The sequence below is a fragment of the Sander lucioperca genome, chromosome 9, assembly GCF_008315115.2.
Source record: "Sander lucioperca isolate FBNREF2018 chromosome 9, SLUC_FBN_1.2, whole genome shotgun sequence".
Taxonomy (NCBI): domain Eukaryota; kingdom Metazoa; phylum Chordata; class Actinopteri; order Perciformes; family Percidae; genus Sander; species Sander lucioperca.
Genome location: NC_050181.1, coordinates 2,416,492 through 2,434,375, shown reverse-complemented (window position 1 = coordinate 2,434,375; position 17,884 = coordinate 2,416,492). Strand labels below are relative to the sequence as shown.

General features: G+C 41.1%; 1 protein-coding gene across 4 annotated transcripts; it reads left to right on the top strand.

Moving 5' to 3' along the window:
• The first annotated feature begins 1,058 nt into the window (after window positions 1-1,058).
• On the top strand, window positions 1,059-16,870 carry LOC116045635 (SUN domain-containing ossification factor-like). Of its 4 annotated transcripts, none has more exons than XM_031293391.2 (24): window positions 1,059-1,356; window positions 5,597-5,711; window positions 6,079-6,198; window positions 6,564-6,796; window positions 7,031-7,150; window positions 7,357-7,495; window positions 7,583-7,700; window positions 7,823-7,947; window positions 8,058-8,125; window positions 8,241-8,348; window positions 9,571-9,676; window positions 10,103-10,123; window positions 10,591-10,646; window positions 11,319-11,401; window positions 11,670-11,735; window positions 11,842-11,907; window positions 12,558-12,648; window positions 12,963-14,270; window positions 14,387-14,474; window positions 14,820-14,924; window positions 15,247-15,404; window positions 15,746-15,837; window positions 15,968-16,023; window positions 16,119-16,870. In XM_031293391.2, exons 1-24 carry the CDS (start codon window positions 1,286-1,288, stop codon window positions 16,584-16,586), a joined length of 3,981 nt encoding a protein of 1,326 aa, XP_031149251.1. In that variant the 5' UTR covers window positions 1,059-1,285; the 3' UTR covers window positions 16,587-16,870. The 4 variants fall into 4 exon arrangements, with proteins under 4 accessions (XP_031149251.1, XP_031149269.1, XP_031149260.1 ...); XM_031293400.2 differs by having other exon boundaries at window positions 1,060-1,356; window positions 15,758-15,837; XM_031293409.2 differs by lacking the exon at window positions 10,103-10,123.
• Window positions 16,871-17,884: the final 1,014 nt, after the last annotated feature.

The window sequence follows — 17,884 nt, the reverse complement described above, 5'->3', positions numbered from 1 at the left end:
TTTAACAAATCTGTCATTTAGCATACATTGTTTGCACATAGTGTTTTGATTTCAGTGGAGTTTGAGAGCTTGATCAGGGGGGGAAAAACAGGTGAACTACAGTGAATAATTTAACAGGTAGCATGTTAATGTCCTAAATGTCCTATTGTGACTGCCCTGTGGTTAGCTGAAGTGCATCTAGGTGCCCCTTTCATAGTAGTCCTTTCATATAGCGATATAGTGACTCTTGTTACGCCTAACACCAAGTTCGTTGAATCTCCTTTTTGAATGTTGCGTAGATGGCTCCCTCTGGTGACCTCAACATAAACATGCATCTGTCTCATAGACTGTAAATATTAACATTCTATGGTCTATAAGCCTTCTGAAGTACTTAATGTACTCTTGCAGAATTTTTGTTCTGAAAAAGTAGAAAGTGAACCCCCACGGCCGAAATACCACAGGTCTCTAATATTTTAACAACTGTTGCATGTTAATACTTTTGGCAAAAAAACGCTTTGATGTGCACAATGCGGGTCGCTTTTCAACATTATTGCATCGCAGTTACCCATCAACCTCCTCTCTTACTGGTCATGGATGTACAGTATGTTTTCGTATTCAAACCTGTTTTATTCAGTCTATGATTCAAACTGATTAAAACGCGGGTTTTAAAATAAATCAAAATGTTTGTAAGTATATTTCCCATATGTTTCCCATCAGCTGTTGCTGTTGATACGGCTTTCGTCTGTGTTATCCACCCACTGAACACCACATCTCGGTGACACGTGTATCAATCATATTTATCATATTGTGGGTCCATTTTGTCATCGTGAGTCGTAATTATCACAATTATGATAACATCTGAAAGCAGGATAACCTCTTTTTCCCGGCTTAAAAACCTCACGAAGAAAAGCACCACCCACTCGGGCAACCAGAGCCGCCGAAACGAGCGCTCCCAACACACACACACACACACACACACACACACACACACACACACACACACACACACACACACACACACACACACACACACACACACAGTTTGAACTGCGCAACAGCCTTTCTGCCTTTTCATTGGACAGTTGACCGCTGACACGTACTGACAATCGGTAGCAGGTTGTGCGTGGGTGACATAGACAGCGAGCTAGCATCACACTTCACCCGTGAAACAGCAAGCGTCAGCTAAGTTAACAGGAAACCGCGGGTGAATTTATGTCCTAGCTCAAGAGACTGTCAAGACTGCTTGCTAAAAGGATACAACGCTATTTCTGAGTACGGCGAGCATGTCTGTCCCGGCAGGAGAGGGATGAAGATGATACCACTGTTATGGCGAGTTGTGTCAGTGTGGCTATGTGTAGCTGTAACGTTATGCTGTTGGTGAGTTGATTTGTCAATTTGAACTGAGTAACGTTAACTTTATTATTAACATGTAATTAGCTGTGAAAAGTAACAAATTATCTGACAAACGTTACCCAAGGTTTAAATCTATTAACGCATTACATTAGCTAGCTATAGCGTTAACATGATGCTGTGATGTGGCACCTGGCTAACTTCTGACTTGTTAAGAGTTATTAGCTTGAGTTGCTCACCCAATGTAATAGCCTGTCAGCTAGGTATAACACAGCTAGCTAATTATCAATTTGTACCTGAGTTAGTAACTGTCTAACACATATAACGTTAACAGTTAGCCCTCCACCTCCTGACATAGCTATGTACTACCGAATGATTTAGCAGTTAGCCCACATAAATGTAATCCGCCACCACAAGTTTGTGTCATGTATGAATCTCCTTTAAGCACAAACTGACAAGCATAACGTGTATGAAGTACGTCACTTTTGACTAAAACAATCATGTTGTTGTGCTACACACACATGAATCTGCCGAGTAATACATCAAATCAATGGCTGTTGATTCCCACGACCATACTGTCTGTCACAGAGCTAGCCGACGTTACACAGATTTGGTTCATCAGCTCTTGATAGGATTATTGGCCTTTCACGTCAGTCACGCCAGTCCTCTTGAAAGCTGGAGGTTGTTAGGTCTATGTAAGTCTGACAGAACACTGTAGTAGCCATAATAATAATAATAATAATAATAATCAGTTTATTTATATAGCACCTTTCAAGAGCAGCCGTCACAACACAAAAACAGAACAAAAAACGTGAAATGCAGACATCAAGCTAAAAACAAAAGACCGTAAAAAAACAAACAAAAGCAAGTCTAAACAGATGGGTCTTGAGCTCAAAAAACACAATGTAACAGACAGTAAAATCAGCAGCAGAGAGGGAGATTATGTAGGATGATTATGTGCTGTAGCCATGATGTAACAAACAAGGATTGTAACAAAACATAACACACACTGACTACTGCACTGTAAGTTAGATAGAGAGAGAAGGGAGGGAGGGGTATGATGATGTAATATGGTATTAAGATCTATGTTAGTGATGTTGACCTGCCCTACTTTCACAAGCAACGCTTTGTCTGTCATTTTAAAGTGAAGCTGTGGGTGATAGTATTTTTGACCTTTTAATGTCTGGTATATATACTCTTGGCAAAGTACAATTCAGTAACAAGCCAATGTGTTTAGGCTGCAGAATTTTGTCAGTTTATAGATGTTAAAGGGGAACTATGCAGTTTTTTTTAGCTTAATTTACCTTAACTGAACAGCTTTGGAGTCATTGGAATGGTTATATGACTTTTTTTTTCAAGTTGAATGGTGGTCGTCTTGCTTCCCCCTAGCGCCTGTGAGCGGAAAAACCACCCTTGTAACTTTCGGCCGGCAAGCCGCTGGCCACAGCGTCAGGAAGGATCGCGTGATATCAGGTCTCGCGATGTAACGAATTGCTTCGCGGCACTGCACACATACGCCCATTCAGAAACCGGCTGACAAGGTAGCGATGGAGTTTTTCACACTATCGTCATGGCTGAGCCGGCAAAAAAGAAGCAGAAAGCTAGAAAAGCATTGTCGGAGGAACAGAGTAAGAGGAAACGGCAGACTGAACGAGCGAGGAGTCAGACACAAGTAAACATAGGAGCTGCCAAATATCTATTCCGAAGCTGTAGGGGGAGCTCTATAGAGAAACCTGTGAGCAAAAAGCGAGAAAACGGTGAAGAAATGGCCAAAACTGCATAGCGCCTCTTTAATTCACTTATTCATAGCACTCAGACATGTCATGGCAGGAAAGCACAGGTGTACTTACAAACACGATTAACAGCTGTATTACATTCAGGTTTAACAACCCCAGGGCCCTGGTATTGTGCATGCTGGCTAACTGAAATGTCAAATTGGGACACTTTTTTTAATTGTTGCTCTCAAAAAGGATTGGCTGATATTTACTGTCAGTGTGAGATGATATGAATTAGAGCCCGACCGATAAAGGATTTTTAAGGCCAATATTGATACAAATATTTGGTGATTTAAAAATCCGATATTCCAATATATCGGCCGATGTATATTTAAAATAAATAACTAAACTCACTAAAATAAGATGATAATGCAGTTTAAAAATAAACTTGTTTGTTTTATTGTCACAACAGAACAGAGGAACATAAAAATATATTAAAGTTCTGATAAATAAAATGTATAAAAATACAAACTTAAGATATGAAACTTAAAGGGTTAAACACGAGTTGCCAACAGGGCCCTCTGGTGGACAAACTATGCAACGCCAACACTCATAACATGGTTGAAGGGTGTTTCGTCTGTTTTTATTTTATTTTTTAAATATTAATTTATCGGCCATTATAAATGCCGATACCGATAGTTTGGAAAATGCCTAATATCGGCCTTTAATATCGGTCAGGCTCTAATATGAATTTGGCCACCATCAGAGATTTTGCCATAGTCATCATACCGTGGCATGTAGCCCTTATACGTTGTTGTATTAGACCATTGTAGGGTTGTTTTTATGGCAATATTGGATTATTGTGGGCCTAAATTTAAAGGTTTTGAATAAGTGCTAGGAATCAAAAGGTAACGCATGATACAATACGATGACAGTATTTTGCCCACAGTAGTAATACTACCATAGCACCAAGGGATACATGCAATATGCTGGGTGCCTCAATATCAATGTGTTTAAGCGACCGCTGCATCATAAATCACTGTATGTGAGAATATAAATTATTTGTTCTACCTCTAATTCCTTTAGGGCATGAAATCCTAAATATCATACGTGTGACACCATTTCGCTATGTAGACTACTAATCTTATCAGATTATTATACAGGTAACAAATTGTGAGTAATCAATGATGCATCATGTCAAGTGATGTTGATGTGACTGAAGTTGAGAGAGTCACAGGTCACGTGTCAGTCAGAGGTGTGCCTCAAAGACAATCTTGATGAGAGTGGACCTTATACAGTCTATGGAGTTGACACATACACATGCTCTTTGCACTTGTGGGAGACATGTTTATTTATTTTCACTTCATATCCAATCTGCTGTCTAAACACTTACATTCTATTCTTGCCTGTTCTTGAACTTAATTTGACCAATTACTCTTGAATATTGAAAAAGTTATTACTGTACAGTATGTAGGCTACAGCATTTTAGGCTTGCCACAGGGGTAAGAACCATTTCATCATGAAGGGTACACCTAAAAACCTCCCTTGAATTTCCTACCATTTTCTTTGTTAAGTCTACTGCCTTCACACCACACTGCTCCATTGGGAGCTTTAAATGAGAAAACAAATGCTCTGTTGTTTAGTAAAATGTCTGTCGATAGTCTAGCCCCTCGAGTCAGATCAACAAAGGAGTTGCGCCAGCCATGCCCAGTGGCCAAGTAAAGTACCTGACCTGGAATCAAGAATAAAATCCAGATAATGACCTGGATTGTTGACAGGTTTGCAGTCACTGTTGGAGTTTGGCCTTTGAGACTGTACGAGGAGGAGGACCCCCCCCACAGGAACATTCCTTTATTATTGCAACTATTTAAAGCCTTGCTACTGCTAATTTGTGTTGTTTTCCTGCCAGGAGTGAGCACAGTCACTGTGAACCTGACCATTGTTTCTGACACAGTGTCACCCAACAGAACTGTGGTGTTGAAAACCAACAGATAGGGTTTTAATATCTCTATATAATGCAACTAGAAAACAAACTATAGAAGCAAAAGAAGTGAATGTTATTCATTATTTTTGAACTGAACACGTGGCCGATACAGATTTCAGACAGTAGACACCAGACAAAAACGGAACATATTGAAATATAAATAACATTTAAAAAATATTGCTTTTTTGTTTTTTTCACAGCCTTACAGTCAGGTTGAGCAATATGCCACTTGTTAGAGGTGTGTCTCTTTACTTTGACAACATCCCCTGTGGGCCAACAGATAAGAGAAATTGTCTCTGTTGGGGTACAGGCCGCATGCACTTTATCAGTGCGTCACGCTGGGACATTGGGCTGCAGCTTCCACTGTGTCAGTATGACTCACTGCAGACAAATACAAATGTTAAGTATGCCTAATAAAATAGTTTATGAATATCCCTGTACAGTACTTAGACTTCTTTCCTAGATACCAGGACATTTTCCCTAATGCATTAACAAGTGACCCATATTCAGAAAAATGTGGCTTGTATGGTATTATGACACTGATTGTCGTTCACTTTTCGTCTCGTAGGTACCCTAGTTGCTATGTCTGTTGCACAGAGTTGTACCAAGAGGCCCAGAGGCCTGTGTCCTCACAGGACGTCGGTTCGGAGGAAGAGTCAGAGGAAAAGATTCATCATCACCAGGTAGCATCAGCTGTATACTACCATAGTACAACCACCCACCTCATTGCCCAGAGGTTTCACAGGTTGCTGTATGAAATAGCTCATGTGACCATACGCTTCATTATATATTTTTAGCTCATTTAACAACACAGGAAACCTGCTGTCATGCTAGACTCATATCAGATTATCAGTAGTTGCACAACAGTATTTGAATTAATGGACTAGCAAAAATAATTGTTTCTTATTCAGATTTGTGGATGATTTGGCTTCTGTGAACAAACTCTTTCATGTTGTCAATGTGTGTGTGTGTGTGTGTGTGTGTGTGTGTGTGTGTGTGTGTGTGTGTGTGTGTGTGTGTGTGTGTGTGTGTGTGTGTGTGTGTGTGTAGGTTGAGGAAAACTGGGTCTTACCTGCCCAGTCCCCACCTGAAAATGAGCCGTTGATAGAGGATGATCAGCAAGAAGAGGAGCAGACAACACAGGATGTGGACAAAAAACAGTATTTAGAGGTACAGTATAGTTGCAGCATTTAGGTACATTAAAACCTAGATGTGACTATCGCAAAAATGAACGTATTAGTACAGATAATTTCTGTGCTGTGACGTTTGCTTAATGCATGTGAGTGATGATTTCAAAGACGTGTTTAAGCTAAAATTTCCAAAGGCTTTACAATTTGGTTTTCTCCAGAGCAGCACAACAGTTTTAGACCTGGATAAGCAATCATACGCATCGTACCATCCAGTCCTTTTTTATTGATCGTTCCTGGAACATTTGAAGCTTTAAGTGTTTGGTTGATAAATCCAACTCTGGCTAATGGGCCAACCGTTTTAACATTTCCCTCCACAGCTCAAGTATCTATTTGTTTATCCATCAGGCCTTTGAGGTGGAGGAGCCTATTATAGAGGAAGAGATGGAGGCAGACAAAGGAATTTCACAACCTGAGCCAGAAACTGAGCATAGCTCAGAAAATCAAAATCCTGAAACCTCCATCACTCAAGACCAGGACTCAGCCTCCCTACTGCCTTCCTCTGACCCTGTCTCTGATTTTGCTGCTGAGCTTGAAGACAACACCAACATTCTTAACCTTCAAGACAACATCAAAGATAGGCAAGATATTATTACCTCCAGGCTTATTTAGAGCTGTTCAGTTCATTTAATCTGTCAGTTATCTGGAAAAATGCCACAAAAATGCTTTGCTGTATCTCATTCTGGTGTTTTAGAAATTGTATGTTGCTTCGGGTTACAGCACTGTATGAGAAGAAATATTTTTTTTTTTCTGTGAAGTTTCCCTGCAAATTAAAATGCTGAAAAGGTGTAACGTGGATTGTTGTTTCATCTCAGTTTTTCAGATGATGCAGCTGACGTAGCTGCACCTGAGGTCATTGATTCTGACCTGCCTCCAGCTGACTGTGAAGAAGAAGAAGAAGAAGAAGAAGAGAACAAGCAATATGACAATGATAGGTGGGTATGGTGAATCCTGTGCCCTACTCAGTGAGCTAAAAAGATATAAATAACATTTCTCTTGCATTGTTGTCAAGTTGGCTTTCACTCTTAGTTGTGAGCCTGACCACCGTAGAATTTGGTTATAGTTCTACCTAAAAGACAAACGGGTCTCTGACCCTCTTAAACAAACCAACAATTCTTTTTTTGTTGTTTTGTTCCCGCAGTCCTCCAATGGTTCTGGAGAACACTTCCAATGTTCACACTACAGGTACTAAAACCCACACTGACCCACCAATGAGTTCTCAGACTGCTCACAGCACACAGCATCTGGAGGCCAACACATCACATGGGCTGAAAGAGCAAGTAAGGAACTCGGATAGCATGTGAACTATTTTCCTCTCTCTACCAAAGGAGGTTCCCTAGCTCTCATTTTCTCATTATCTTTGACAGGACCCGAGCTCCCCTGTTACCACAGGCACAGATCCCAGTGTGAGCAGCAAAGACCCCGAGGACATCCCCACGTTTGATGAGTGGACGCGGAAGATGATGGAGGTCGAGAATGAAAAGAGTGAGGTTACAATTGAAGATTGATGATCCAGAACATAACATATTCTGGTGTATGTGTGAAACTTAAGGACTGAATTTTTAAAACTCCCCCATAATACTTGTTTATGTTTGGCCTCCCAATAGCTCAGTCTACTCATACTTCTAACAATGTGGCTCCTCATATGGTGAAGAAGGTCCAGAAGAACTTCAATAACTACGCCTCAGTGGAGTGTGGAGCCAAGATCCTTGGCGCTAACCCAGAGGCAAAGGTAATGTTATACGACATACTACTGAAGAATCTGCTTACTCTGTTGGACTTGGATGTTGATAAAAATGACAAATATAAGCGCATATTGATTTGTGAATTTGTTCCATACAGAGCACTTCAGCCATATTGAAGGAGAACATGGACTTGTACATGCTCAACCCCTGTAGTAATAAAATCTGGTATGTAGTTATGCAAGCGTCTTCTGCTTTCTATTCACAGATGCAACCTAAGAACATTTATTTTCATCTCCACCTGAAGCCAATTTTTAAAGCTTTGTTTGTCATTCTCGCCCAGGTTCATCATTGAGCTCTGTGAGCCCATTCAGGTGAAGCAGCTGGACATCGCTAACTTTGAGCTATTCTCTTCTACTCCCAAAGACTTTCTTGTCTCCATCAGTGATAGGTATGCACTGCAACTGTGGTGGAATTTCCGGAAATACCACGTTGTGGTATGCTGACACTAAAGGGAACGCTTAGATAACATCAGGTCATTCATAGGTCACAGGTCAGGGGACGAGAATATTCGGCCAGTCTCTAATAACCAAAACTGTTCATGTATAATTATTTGTCTCTACAGATTCAGGGAATCTAGTCTGCTGTATGATAAGGGAATGTTTTGTCTCAGGACTGTCTCCGTTTGGAGGTAGGAGGGCCAGCCACACTTTAGTGTACTTCCCAGAGAGAGAGATGAAGGATTAGGCTTCAGCATCTTTTTTATGGCGCCTGCAATATCTTAGTTTACCTTAAAGTGATCATATTATGCTTTTTGGCTTTTCCCCTTTCCTTTATTGTGTTATATATCTTTTTTTGTGCATGTTATAGGTTTACAAAGTGAAAAAGCCCAAAGTCCACCCCAAAGGGACTTACCATCTCCAACAGAAAACACTGTTCACAAACTGCTCCAAACAGCTCTATTGTAGTCCAGCCTTTACTTCCGTGACGAATGTGCGTCACTTTGTAACACACGTTATAATGCTTGCCTAGCTGCTAGCATGGCACGCCGTCATACTCTGCAACTGACTAGCTAGTAGTACTTACTGCAAAGGTGCGACTCCCAACAAAGATGGTACCGAAGTGAGATGCCTCACTCTGTAGCTAAAACAGAGAGCTCAACACACAGGGTGAAAAGAGGAGCTGCAGCAATGTGCAGTACAACAAATAAATGGTGTTTTCTGAAAATGAAACCACATAAACCTATTCTGGTACAACCTCTAAATACAATTATGAACCTGAAAAAGAGCATAATATGAGCACTTTAAAGGTTCAGCTAAACGTAACGCCTCCAGCACGAGTTTAAATACACTTTCAGGAAGACAGGAACTTCAGAGTTGGGACGGCACTGCACAGTAACACATCGTGATTAAACTGTACTGCCTGCCTAATTGTCTCCTCAATTGAGTGTTCATTAAATGCTTCTGTGTGTAAGTCATCAAGGTCTCCCGAACCTTCTTCACGTATGTGAAATGAGTTGTGCTGCTCCTGTGTTTTTCCCAAACAGCAGCTACCATACGTACAATATCTACCAGTACCGTATATTACCACTGTTGACATTCTTTAAATTTTTTTAAAACTCCCAGACATCCATATCACTGAACTGACTATGTTGCGCAAATCTACTCCTGTAGATATCCAACAAACAAGTGGCTAAAGCTGGGAACCTTTCACGCCCGGGATGAACGCACAGTCCAGAGCTTCCCATTAGATGAGCATCTTTATGCTAAATATGTGAAGGTGAGCTTTTCTAGTCACACGACCATTGCATCTGTCTCTATTCTGTGCTAAAGTATTGCAGAGGAATTGCTGTTATCTCTTATTGCAGGTGAGTATTTTAACTGCTGTTTCTGTATACTTTCTCTCTGAATTAAGTTTTAGCCCCTTCACTGTAGAATGATAAGAGTATTATAGGAGGTTTTGACCTCTGTATATAACAGTTTCCGTGTGATCATATGATACATTATTCTGTATAAGGGCACCAGCACATTCATGAAATGTAAAATGTAACTAGGCCAGTTTGGACAGTGTTTTACATTCTAGATTTGGACATTTGCATTTTGCCTCTGAAGTGACTCAAATGAAAACCAACACACACTCTCAGACCTGCTTTGAATGCATGTCTCTTTAATTCTTTTCTCTTTTTTTCTGTCTCTCTTGCTTCAGATGTTCACCAAGTACATAAAGGTTAGCCTGCTTTTCTTGTAGAGGTCTGTGATTGTGTGAGCTGAATAGTAAACATGGAGGGGGGTGCATTTTGTGTCTTTCTTTCATCTAAGTGGTGTGATTACAGATTCAGATCTAACTTGCTATGCTAGCTGATAACCCATTGTAACTTAAATAAATAGTCTTTGAACACAAACATATCACACATAATGAATGTTTGATAACCCATGATAAAATGATAACCACCAGTTGCCATTCAAATAATAAAGCATAGTATGTCAAATCATCTAACTTACCCTCTACTGAGATGTTCCTCAGATGTACTCACATTGGCAGTCAGTCCCTCAAAGTTTCATTTTAGCCAAGTGTATTGATTTTACAACAAAACAAAATCACTGCTTTGCTGTTTGTAAATAATACAACCACTGCTGAGAGTGTTTATTTGTGCAGGGTACAATACTCTGAATAATGTTTGCATTATTATTTAGGTAGAGTTGGTCTCTCACTTTGGCTCTGAACATTTCTGTCCCCTCAGTCTCATAAGGTATGTAATATCCAGGCAAAGTCTTTCTAACATACTCTTAACACAATTTTAATATTGTAAACTGTTTAAAGTGAGAAACTTTACTAAGTAACATGTAGATTTAGCTATGGATGTGTTGTGTTCTTATCATTGTACTTTGTATTGTTTTGTGTTGTATGTTTTTTTGTTGTTGATTTATTCATTTTTCTATTTCAATCAACAACACATACACCAGTTGGTCTTAAAGTGTGTTTTCCAAATGATAGCTTGTTGCATCATGCATGAGCTCTAAATGGTGTCAAGGGATATTATGTAATATTTGGCATGTGGTCATGGGCAGTTCACCCGTACAACACTATCAAGCCTCTGGTGGGAACAAGGAGAGCTAATGCATATGTTAGCAGCTGTTCTTTCCACTTCTGTAGCATATAAAGATAAATCTGGCTGAAGCTTGCGCACAAAAGAGATGGCAGAAATCAGAACTTTCTCATGTTGGAGAAAAAGACTCTTATTATATTCTATATGACCTGTGTGTTGGTCAAAGACTTGACAATGGATCACTTTTAAGTGGCTAGATAGATTAGATTTCACTGTTACATGAGCTTGGTTATAGATTTCACTGTTACATGAGCTTGGTTATAGATTTCACATGAGCTTGGTTATAGAATTAATTTTGATGTCCTTTTTTGCCAGGGTGTTTGGCACAAGCATGGTGGAAGAGTACGAGGAGATAGCTGATCCCCCAGAAAGGCCAGATGATCAGGATGATGACTTGGGTAAAAATTGAGAACATCATGTATTTAATACATTTGGACATTTGTCAGCATGAAAGACACACTAACCCATTTGGTACAGTTTGTATCATGTTTGAGGATAATATAATAAACTTGTTACATTGAAATTACCCCATTCATGTATGTGTTCAGGCATTATGTTTATGGTCACTGTGCCAAAATCCAAATGGTTTTACAGTCACTTATCATTGTCTTTTTAAGGTTTTGTCATGAGATTGATGTGTGTTATTAAATGCACTGCTCCCTACAGATTATCCAAATGGATATGCACCTGGTGAAGTCAAGTTATCCAATAATCTGATAGGATCAGCAAAGGGTAAGTATACCAAACATGTATTTGTATTGCATAAAGATGTCTACAATGATCCCAAAACCTATTACTGTATTGACTTGTTGCTCTGGTGTTTCCATTTTCTCTTCAGATGTCATTTTTAACATGGTAAATAATATTGCTGTCAATGTGCTTGGCGGAGGCCCAGAGTTGCAAGGTATGACCAACACAATCAGCAGTAGGAGTTAGATTTTTAAGTGGCATGTGGCAGCCGGAAGTGGCATGTCCTGGCATGTGCCACTTTCCTAAAGCCAAGTGGCGTGTTATCGCGAGGCTACGTGTTATCGCGAGGTTACGTCACACGCGGGTTGTGTTCAGGAAAAGAAGAAACGGTTGCGATTAGGAAAAGAACGGGGTTGGGTTGGGTTTAGGAAAAGAACAAACGTGGAAAGGAAACATCACTCATGGGACACAAAGTCACACGTGGGACGCGCTCCTGGGTGAAAGTCCTGTGTTTTACCCATCCTCCACCCCGACCAATCTCTATACACGGATTTTCGCCCTTTAATGCTACTCGCTACGGCGTCAATTCACACGCAATCGCAATTGGCATACGGAAGTACCGGAAGTACATGACACTGGCACGTGTCACATGCCACTTAAAAATCTAACTCCATCTCACAATCAGCTTGACATTTCTGCATAGAAGCTCTCACATCCAGTTTTGTCTCACAGCCTTTACGTTTTTGAAGGAGATCCAGTCACTATTATTATTAGTCAGTTGTTGACAATATGTTGGCGATGACTTTTTAAAATTATAAATGTGTGTTTACTCTCAATATTATTTTTCGTATTTACGTTTTGTAGGCAACCTTTCATCACAGGAAGCGAACATGACTGAGCCATCAACCCAACTTGAAACCACCTCTCAAACTGCCACTACAGACCTTACTTCAGTGTGAGTACATGTCATGAGTCTTATTACATCTTTCATCACTGAAGGTGCGTTTACACCTTCAACTAACCTTAACTCTGGCATTGTTTGTCAGAGTTGAACAAAAAAACATAATTAAATATCATTGACCGATTGAAATGTTATTTATACTGTTGAAATGGAGGGAAAGTGGTAAATATGACTTAGTGTCGTGATGCTTTATGATCTATCTTTAGTCTATATGAAAACCTATGTAAAATTGCTTTTAATGTGTTGTACTATGCCATTCCTTTACTGTATTTATTTATATGTACTATATTGTCCGTCTCCCTCTCTAGTCCAGACTCTGAAGCGAAAGAGATGTTACCAGACCCCGATATCCCTGCAGCTGTAGCCCCTTCCTCAGAGACCTCTGTCCCAGAGACCCCTACCGCTGATACAAGCAAACAAGAGCTCCCCCCAGTGGAGGAAGAAATTATCATTCCTTTAGAGAAAGATGAGGAAGAACATATCAGCTCTACAATCATCCTTTTGGATAAGGAGGAGGAGTTAGAGGAAGAAAAAGAGAAAAGGGATCAGCATGAGCGACAACAAGAAATCCAAAACTACTGTTCACTACTTCCTTCATTTTCTTCCTCTTGCTCTTGCGCAGCTTCCCTCCAGGAGTATCTCCATCAGCAGTGTTCAACCCTGCTGTCCAAAAACAGGAAATGCCAAACCATGAACAGAAAGCAAATGATTCTTCCCATCCAAACACCCACTTGGGAACTACCCCTGTCCCCCTCTGCTTGCCCTGAACCTCCGCCGGACCACAGTGAGACAGATCAGCCCCATAAACAAGAACAAGCTTCTGAACAGGAGCCAGAGAGCCCATCAGAAACGCCACAAGGAAACACGGTAGAATCTCATAAAGAGTCTATGTCCGAACCTCCCCTGCTGGAGCCCAGGCAAACCTCGAACCTCCCCACGCCCGTTGCCACCGACTCATCCTCTGCCAAACCTTCCCCTATTGTGGAGACACCACAGCTGTCTCCTGAGGAACCAGCGAGGGAGCTAAAGCCAGAAAAGAGCCAGAATGGGCTGATTGAAGAGAAGCACATTGAGCCTGCAACCTCTCTGAATAACTCGGTCGATGTAAAACCCAGTGTCAGTGCCACAGTGGATGATGCCTCAGTGGCACTAACAGAAGAGAAGTCTGACATTAAGGTTCCTAAACCAGAGATAAATGCCCCTGTTCAAACCCCAGATAAGGCAGATGAATCCCAAGTTCTCCATCCCACCACCTCCCCTCGTATAGAACATCACCCGGACCCACTAGTTGTACCTGACAGTGAAATATCACTCCCTGCTCCAGACACCATTACAGAACTTGAACCCTCTGGTGGTCACTCGGTCATCACAGAAACTAAAACCGAGGATTTCGCGGAAGACATCATTACTTCGTCAGATGGCAGGCCTTCCTCGCCTTCCTCACCGTCTGTCTTAGACATCTATGCAGAGCCCCCCAATGGCACGGAGCAGAACGGGAACCCAGTGCATGGCTCCAGCCAGAAGGAGTCTGTGTTCATGAGACTCAACAACCGCATCAAGGCCCTGGAGATGAACATGTCACTCAGTGGACGCTACCTGGAGCAGCTAAGCCAGAGGTGAGAAACAGGGACACGCACCAGTGCTACAGGAACAAAAAAGTACTGTATGGTTGCCAGCCTTTGTGTATAAACTGAGTATGAATACGAATACGACTTCCATGTTTTGATTCAAGGTATCGAAAGCAGATGGAGGAGATGCAGAAGGCTTTCAACAAAACCATCATTAAACTCCAGAACACCTCTCGAATAGCAGAGGAGCAGGTGAGCAATGAGAGGGCACACAGGTTTGTGCAGCCAGTTGCCATGTAGAGATATATGCTTTTTGTCTGACCTTGATTTGTCCGAAAATCATTTTGTTATATTGATTTAAAATGCAATTAATAATCTTGGTGGGCTGAGTACAACATTGCCACAGATTTGAGCTGCTGCTTCAGTTTCAAGTGCATCTTTCCAATAGCATTCTGCTTTAGGTTTAATGCACTAATCAATATTTTTGTATTAGCAGTTGCCAGCTGGTAAAATGACTATATGTAATGCTTCACATACCATTTCAATGATGTGAATGTGTGTGTAGTTGCTTCAGTTGTTGTCCTTTTCCTCCCATAGGACCAGCGTCAGACTGAGTCTATTCAGCAGCTGCAGGGCCAGCTGGAGGATGTGACTCAGCTGGTTCTTAACCTGTCTGTCAGAGTCAGCCAGCTGCAGAATGAGGTAGATACAATGCTCCAGGCACAAAGCCTTTATGTGTAACCAGGAGTTTTTTTCACCCTGATAGCAAACTGAGTCAATGTAGTCTTTTCCTACACCAAGCCATCAGGATGACAAATGGGTCCTGACACATAATTTGAGAAACATCTTTAAAGGCTACCAAATGCGTTGGCATTTTACTGATCCAAACTTTTGAAATACATTCCGAATGTGTACGTATGGAATTGTTAGACATTTTCTTCACTGTATTTTTCTGTCTCTCCATTTGTCACATCAGACATTGCCGCTGTTTTGTTATTTATAATATCAATTGTCTGTCTCCTAGGTGTCAGAGAGGCAGAACTACCTGCTGCTGTCTCTGGTGTTGTGTCTGTGTCTCGGCCTGCTGCTGTGTGCCAACCACTGCCGCATCCCCACTATTCCTCCAAACACAGAACCAGAGCCACCCATATCTAAGAGCTACACCTATTGCTGTCCTGAAAGGTAGCAAGACAATCGTACAGTTTTACTTTCTGCTGAAAATTTACACCATGTACAAATACTATATCTATATCAAGATCCAGTAAAGCTTAGATGTATCTTTACATACATGGTGGCAAGGACAAAGCTCTAGTGAAGAGGGTAAGTGTGAATAAGCACTAAGTGGAATTTCCAAATGGGCTATAACGGCTAATAGGCAGAGGTTACTGTGCCTTCAACAGCTTTTACTCATTAAGCCAGTTAATTGATACAATTAATCATCAAGAGCATCGCAGCTGGAATCTTAAGTGATGACACAGCCGTGACTTGGTGCTTTATGCTGTCTTTTTCCTCAACCATTACTGTTACCTTAATAGGCAGTTCTCTTCCTGTGATGAGACTGGCTTGAAGAGGAGTGCCTCCTATCCACTCATACACTCACTCGCCGCTACTGAAGGTACGGTTCTACTACATAAGTGCTATCATGGTAATAATAATCTGTTTGAAGGGTTTTCTCAAATATCTTCATTTCAGAATTGAACCTTTTCCTATCTTGGTAGAAATTAACATTAATCTTTGGCTCACAGGCCTAGAAATGCTGCACTCAGAGGAGACACAGAGTCTTTGTCCACCTAACAGAAAGGTGTGTAAAGATGAATTTATTGCAGTGCAGTTTGAAATACTGGTTGTATCTGACAGTTGTTAACAGTTCTTTCTCCCTAACCTTGTCCCACACAGAGGAGACGCCGTAAGATGAAACCCATGGAGAAAGTGGAGACGCTCAAACCCTCTTTTCATGCTGCTCCAGAACTGTGTAATGGAGCTGTTGTATGTAATGGTGTACCTGTCACCACTAAATCTTCACCCCTTACAAAAAGGTTACTTCAACCTATGTTTAGAGACTCGCCGTCAGAAGGCAGCTCGGAGGGATCTTCGCATTCAGATGACCCCTCCTTCTGTGGCATCACCACAGGTTGCACCCGAATCTGTGACGGGCTCCCTCCACCCAAGACCCGGGCGGAGAAACGGGCATTAAGACGCAGGCGTCCAAAGCCCAGTTGCGAGGTGGTGGACTTGCTACAGGCCCCACGGAGGGACAGAAGCGAACCATTGCCCATCTCTACCATACAGGACATCATGAACAGGAAAACTGAACAAAGCTCTGGGACATTTGGGGTGAATGTTGCCCTCTCAGGTCCTGTTTGACAGGACTCTACTCCCTCTCACTAACTGCCTAACTCTTTTCAAAAGAGGATGGATGTTAATTTCTGTAGCCACAGGCAGCTTTAAGCTTCGATATGAGACAATCCCTTCACTCTCACTTTTGTTTTCTGTTTATGTTCTCGTCAGGTGTTTATATTTGTAATACTTCAAATCAAAGAAACGTCTTCCCAGCTTTCCATTAAAGCTTTCCTCCTTTTGTTTGGAAATATTGACTATGACTATTGACCTTATGCACTAACAAAATGATTCAATTAAGTGTTATTGTCTACATGCTGCACACTGACCCTGTAAACAACATATCTATTGTGAAGAAATTCCATTCATATTCTTTCATTCTTAAATTGCATCCACAGTTCTTTCACTTGCTTCCCTTCCTCGCGTCTTAGTCCGTCCCACTGAGGACGCATGGGAGAGGAAACAGGGAAATGTGTTTTTAGAGGGATGAGATGTCCTTTCCTCTGAAGCGTCATTGGATTTGTCAGCTGTATGGGGGGAGATAGCACCAGCTTTCAGCTGCACGGCTTCCGGGAAGGCTGCTCTCGTGTATCTTCGCTCATAGCTCCTCGGAGATCCCTCCTTGATTCTCGCTCCTCAGGGCAGGAATAAGAGCTTTGAGACAGTAGGGAAGTAGGGCCAGAACAATGGCCGGTTCAAGCGAGGAGCTATCAAATAAGAGAACCAAAATTTAGCCATTGACTCAAATTTTCAAGGACAAGCACAGGAGTTTTTTTTAAAGCTTTAGTGCTTACTTTTTTGATATTAATGAACGTCCGTTAGATTCAAGCCATTGCCAAATTAGTTGCTAAAAAGCTAATTAAGAATATCAGCTCCACACAACTCTCTCTGAATTTCTCAGTATGGCTATGTTCAGAAGATTGTGGCGTCCGTCCGGTGACTTTCCCGCGCAGAAACTCAAGTGAGGATAATTACCTCTTCTGAAGAGTCCATCATGTTTTTTTAATCCTCCATGTCCTCCTTGGCTACTACTAGATTTAACTGTAGTCAGTTCATCTTCAAAATAAAAACAAACCGTTACTGAAAATGTATGTGGGGTGTTAAGCACAGAATACCTATCAAAGTATTTGTATTCTTATATTGGAAGTGGGAAAAATAGAGCCACGAAACATACAAAAGAAAATGTATCATGATATATTCTATTGTTAGTTATTAATCCAGTGAACCTGAAAGAGTAGAAAAAGTAAGATGGTCTTTTACACACAACATGAAAGGACTTCAAAGAAGTACATTGTTTATGTGATTCTAAAGAAAATAGATGAATC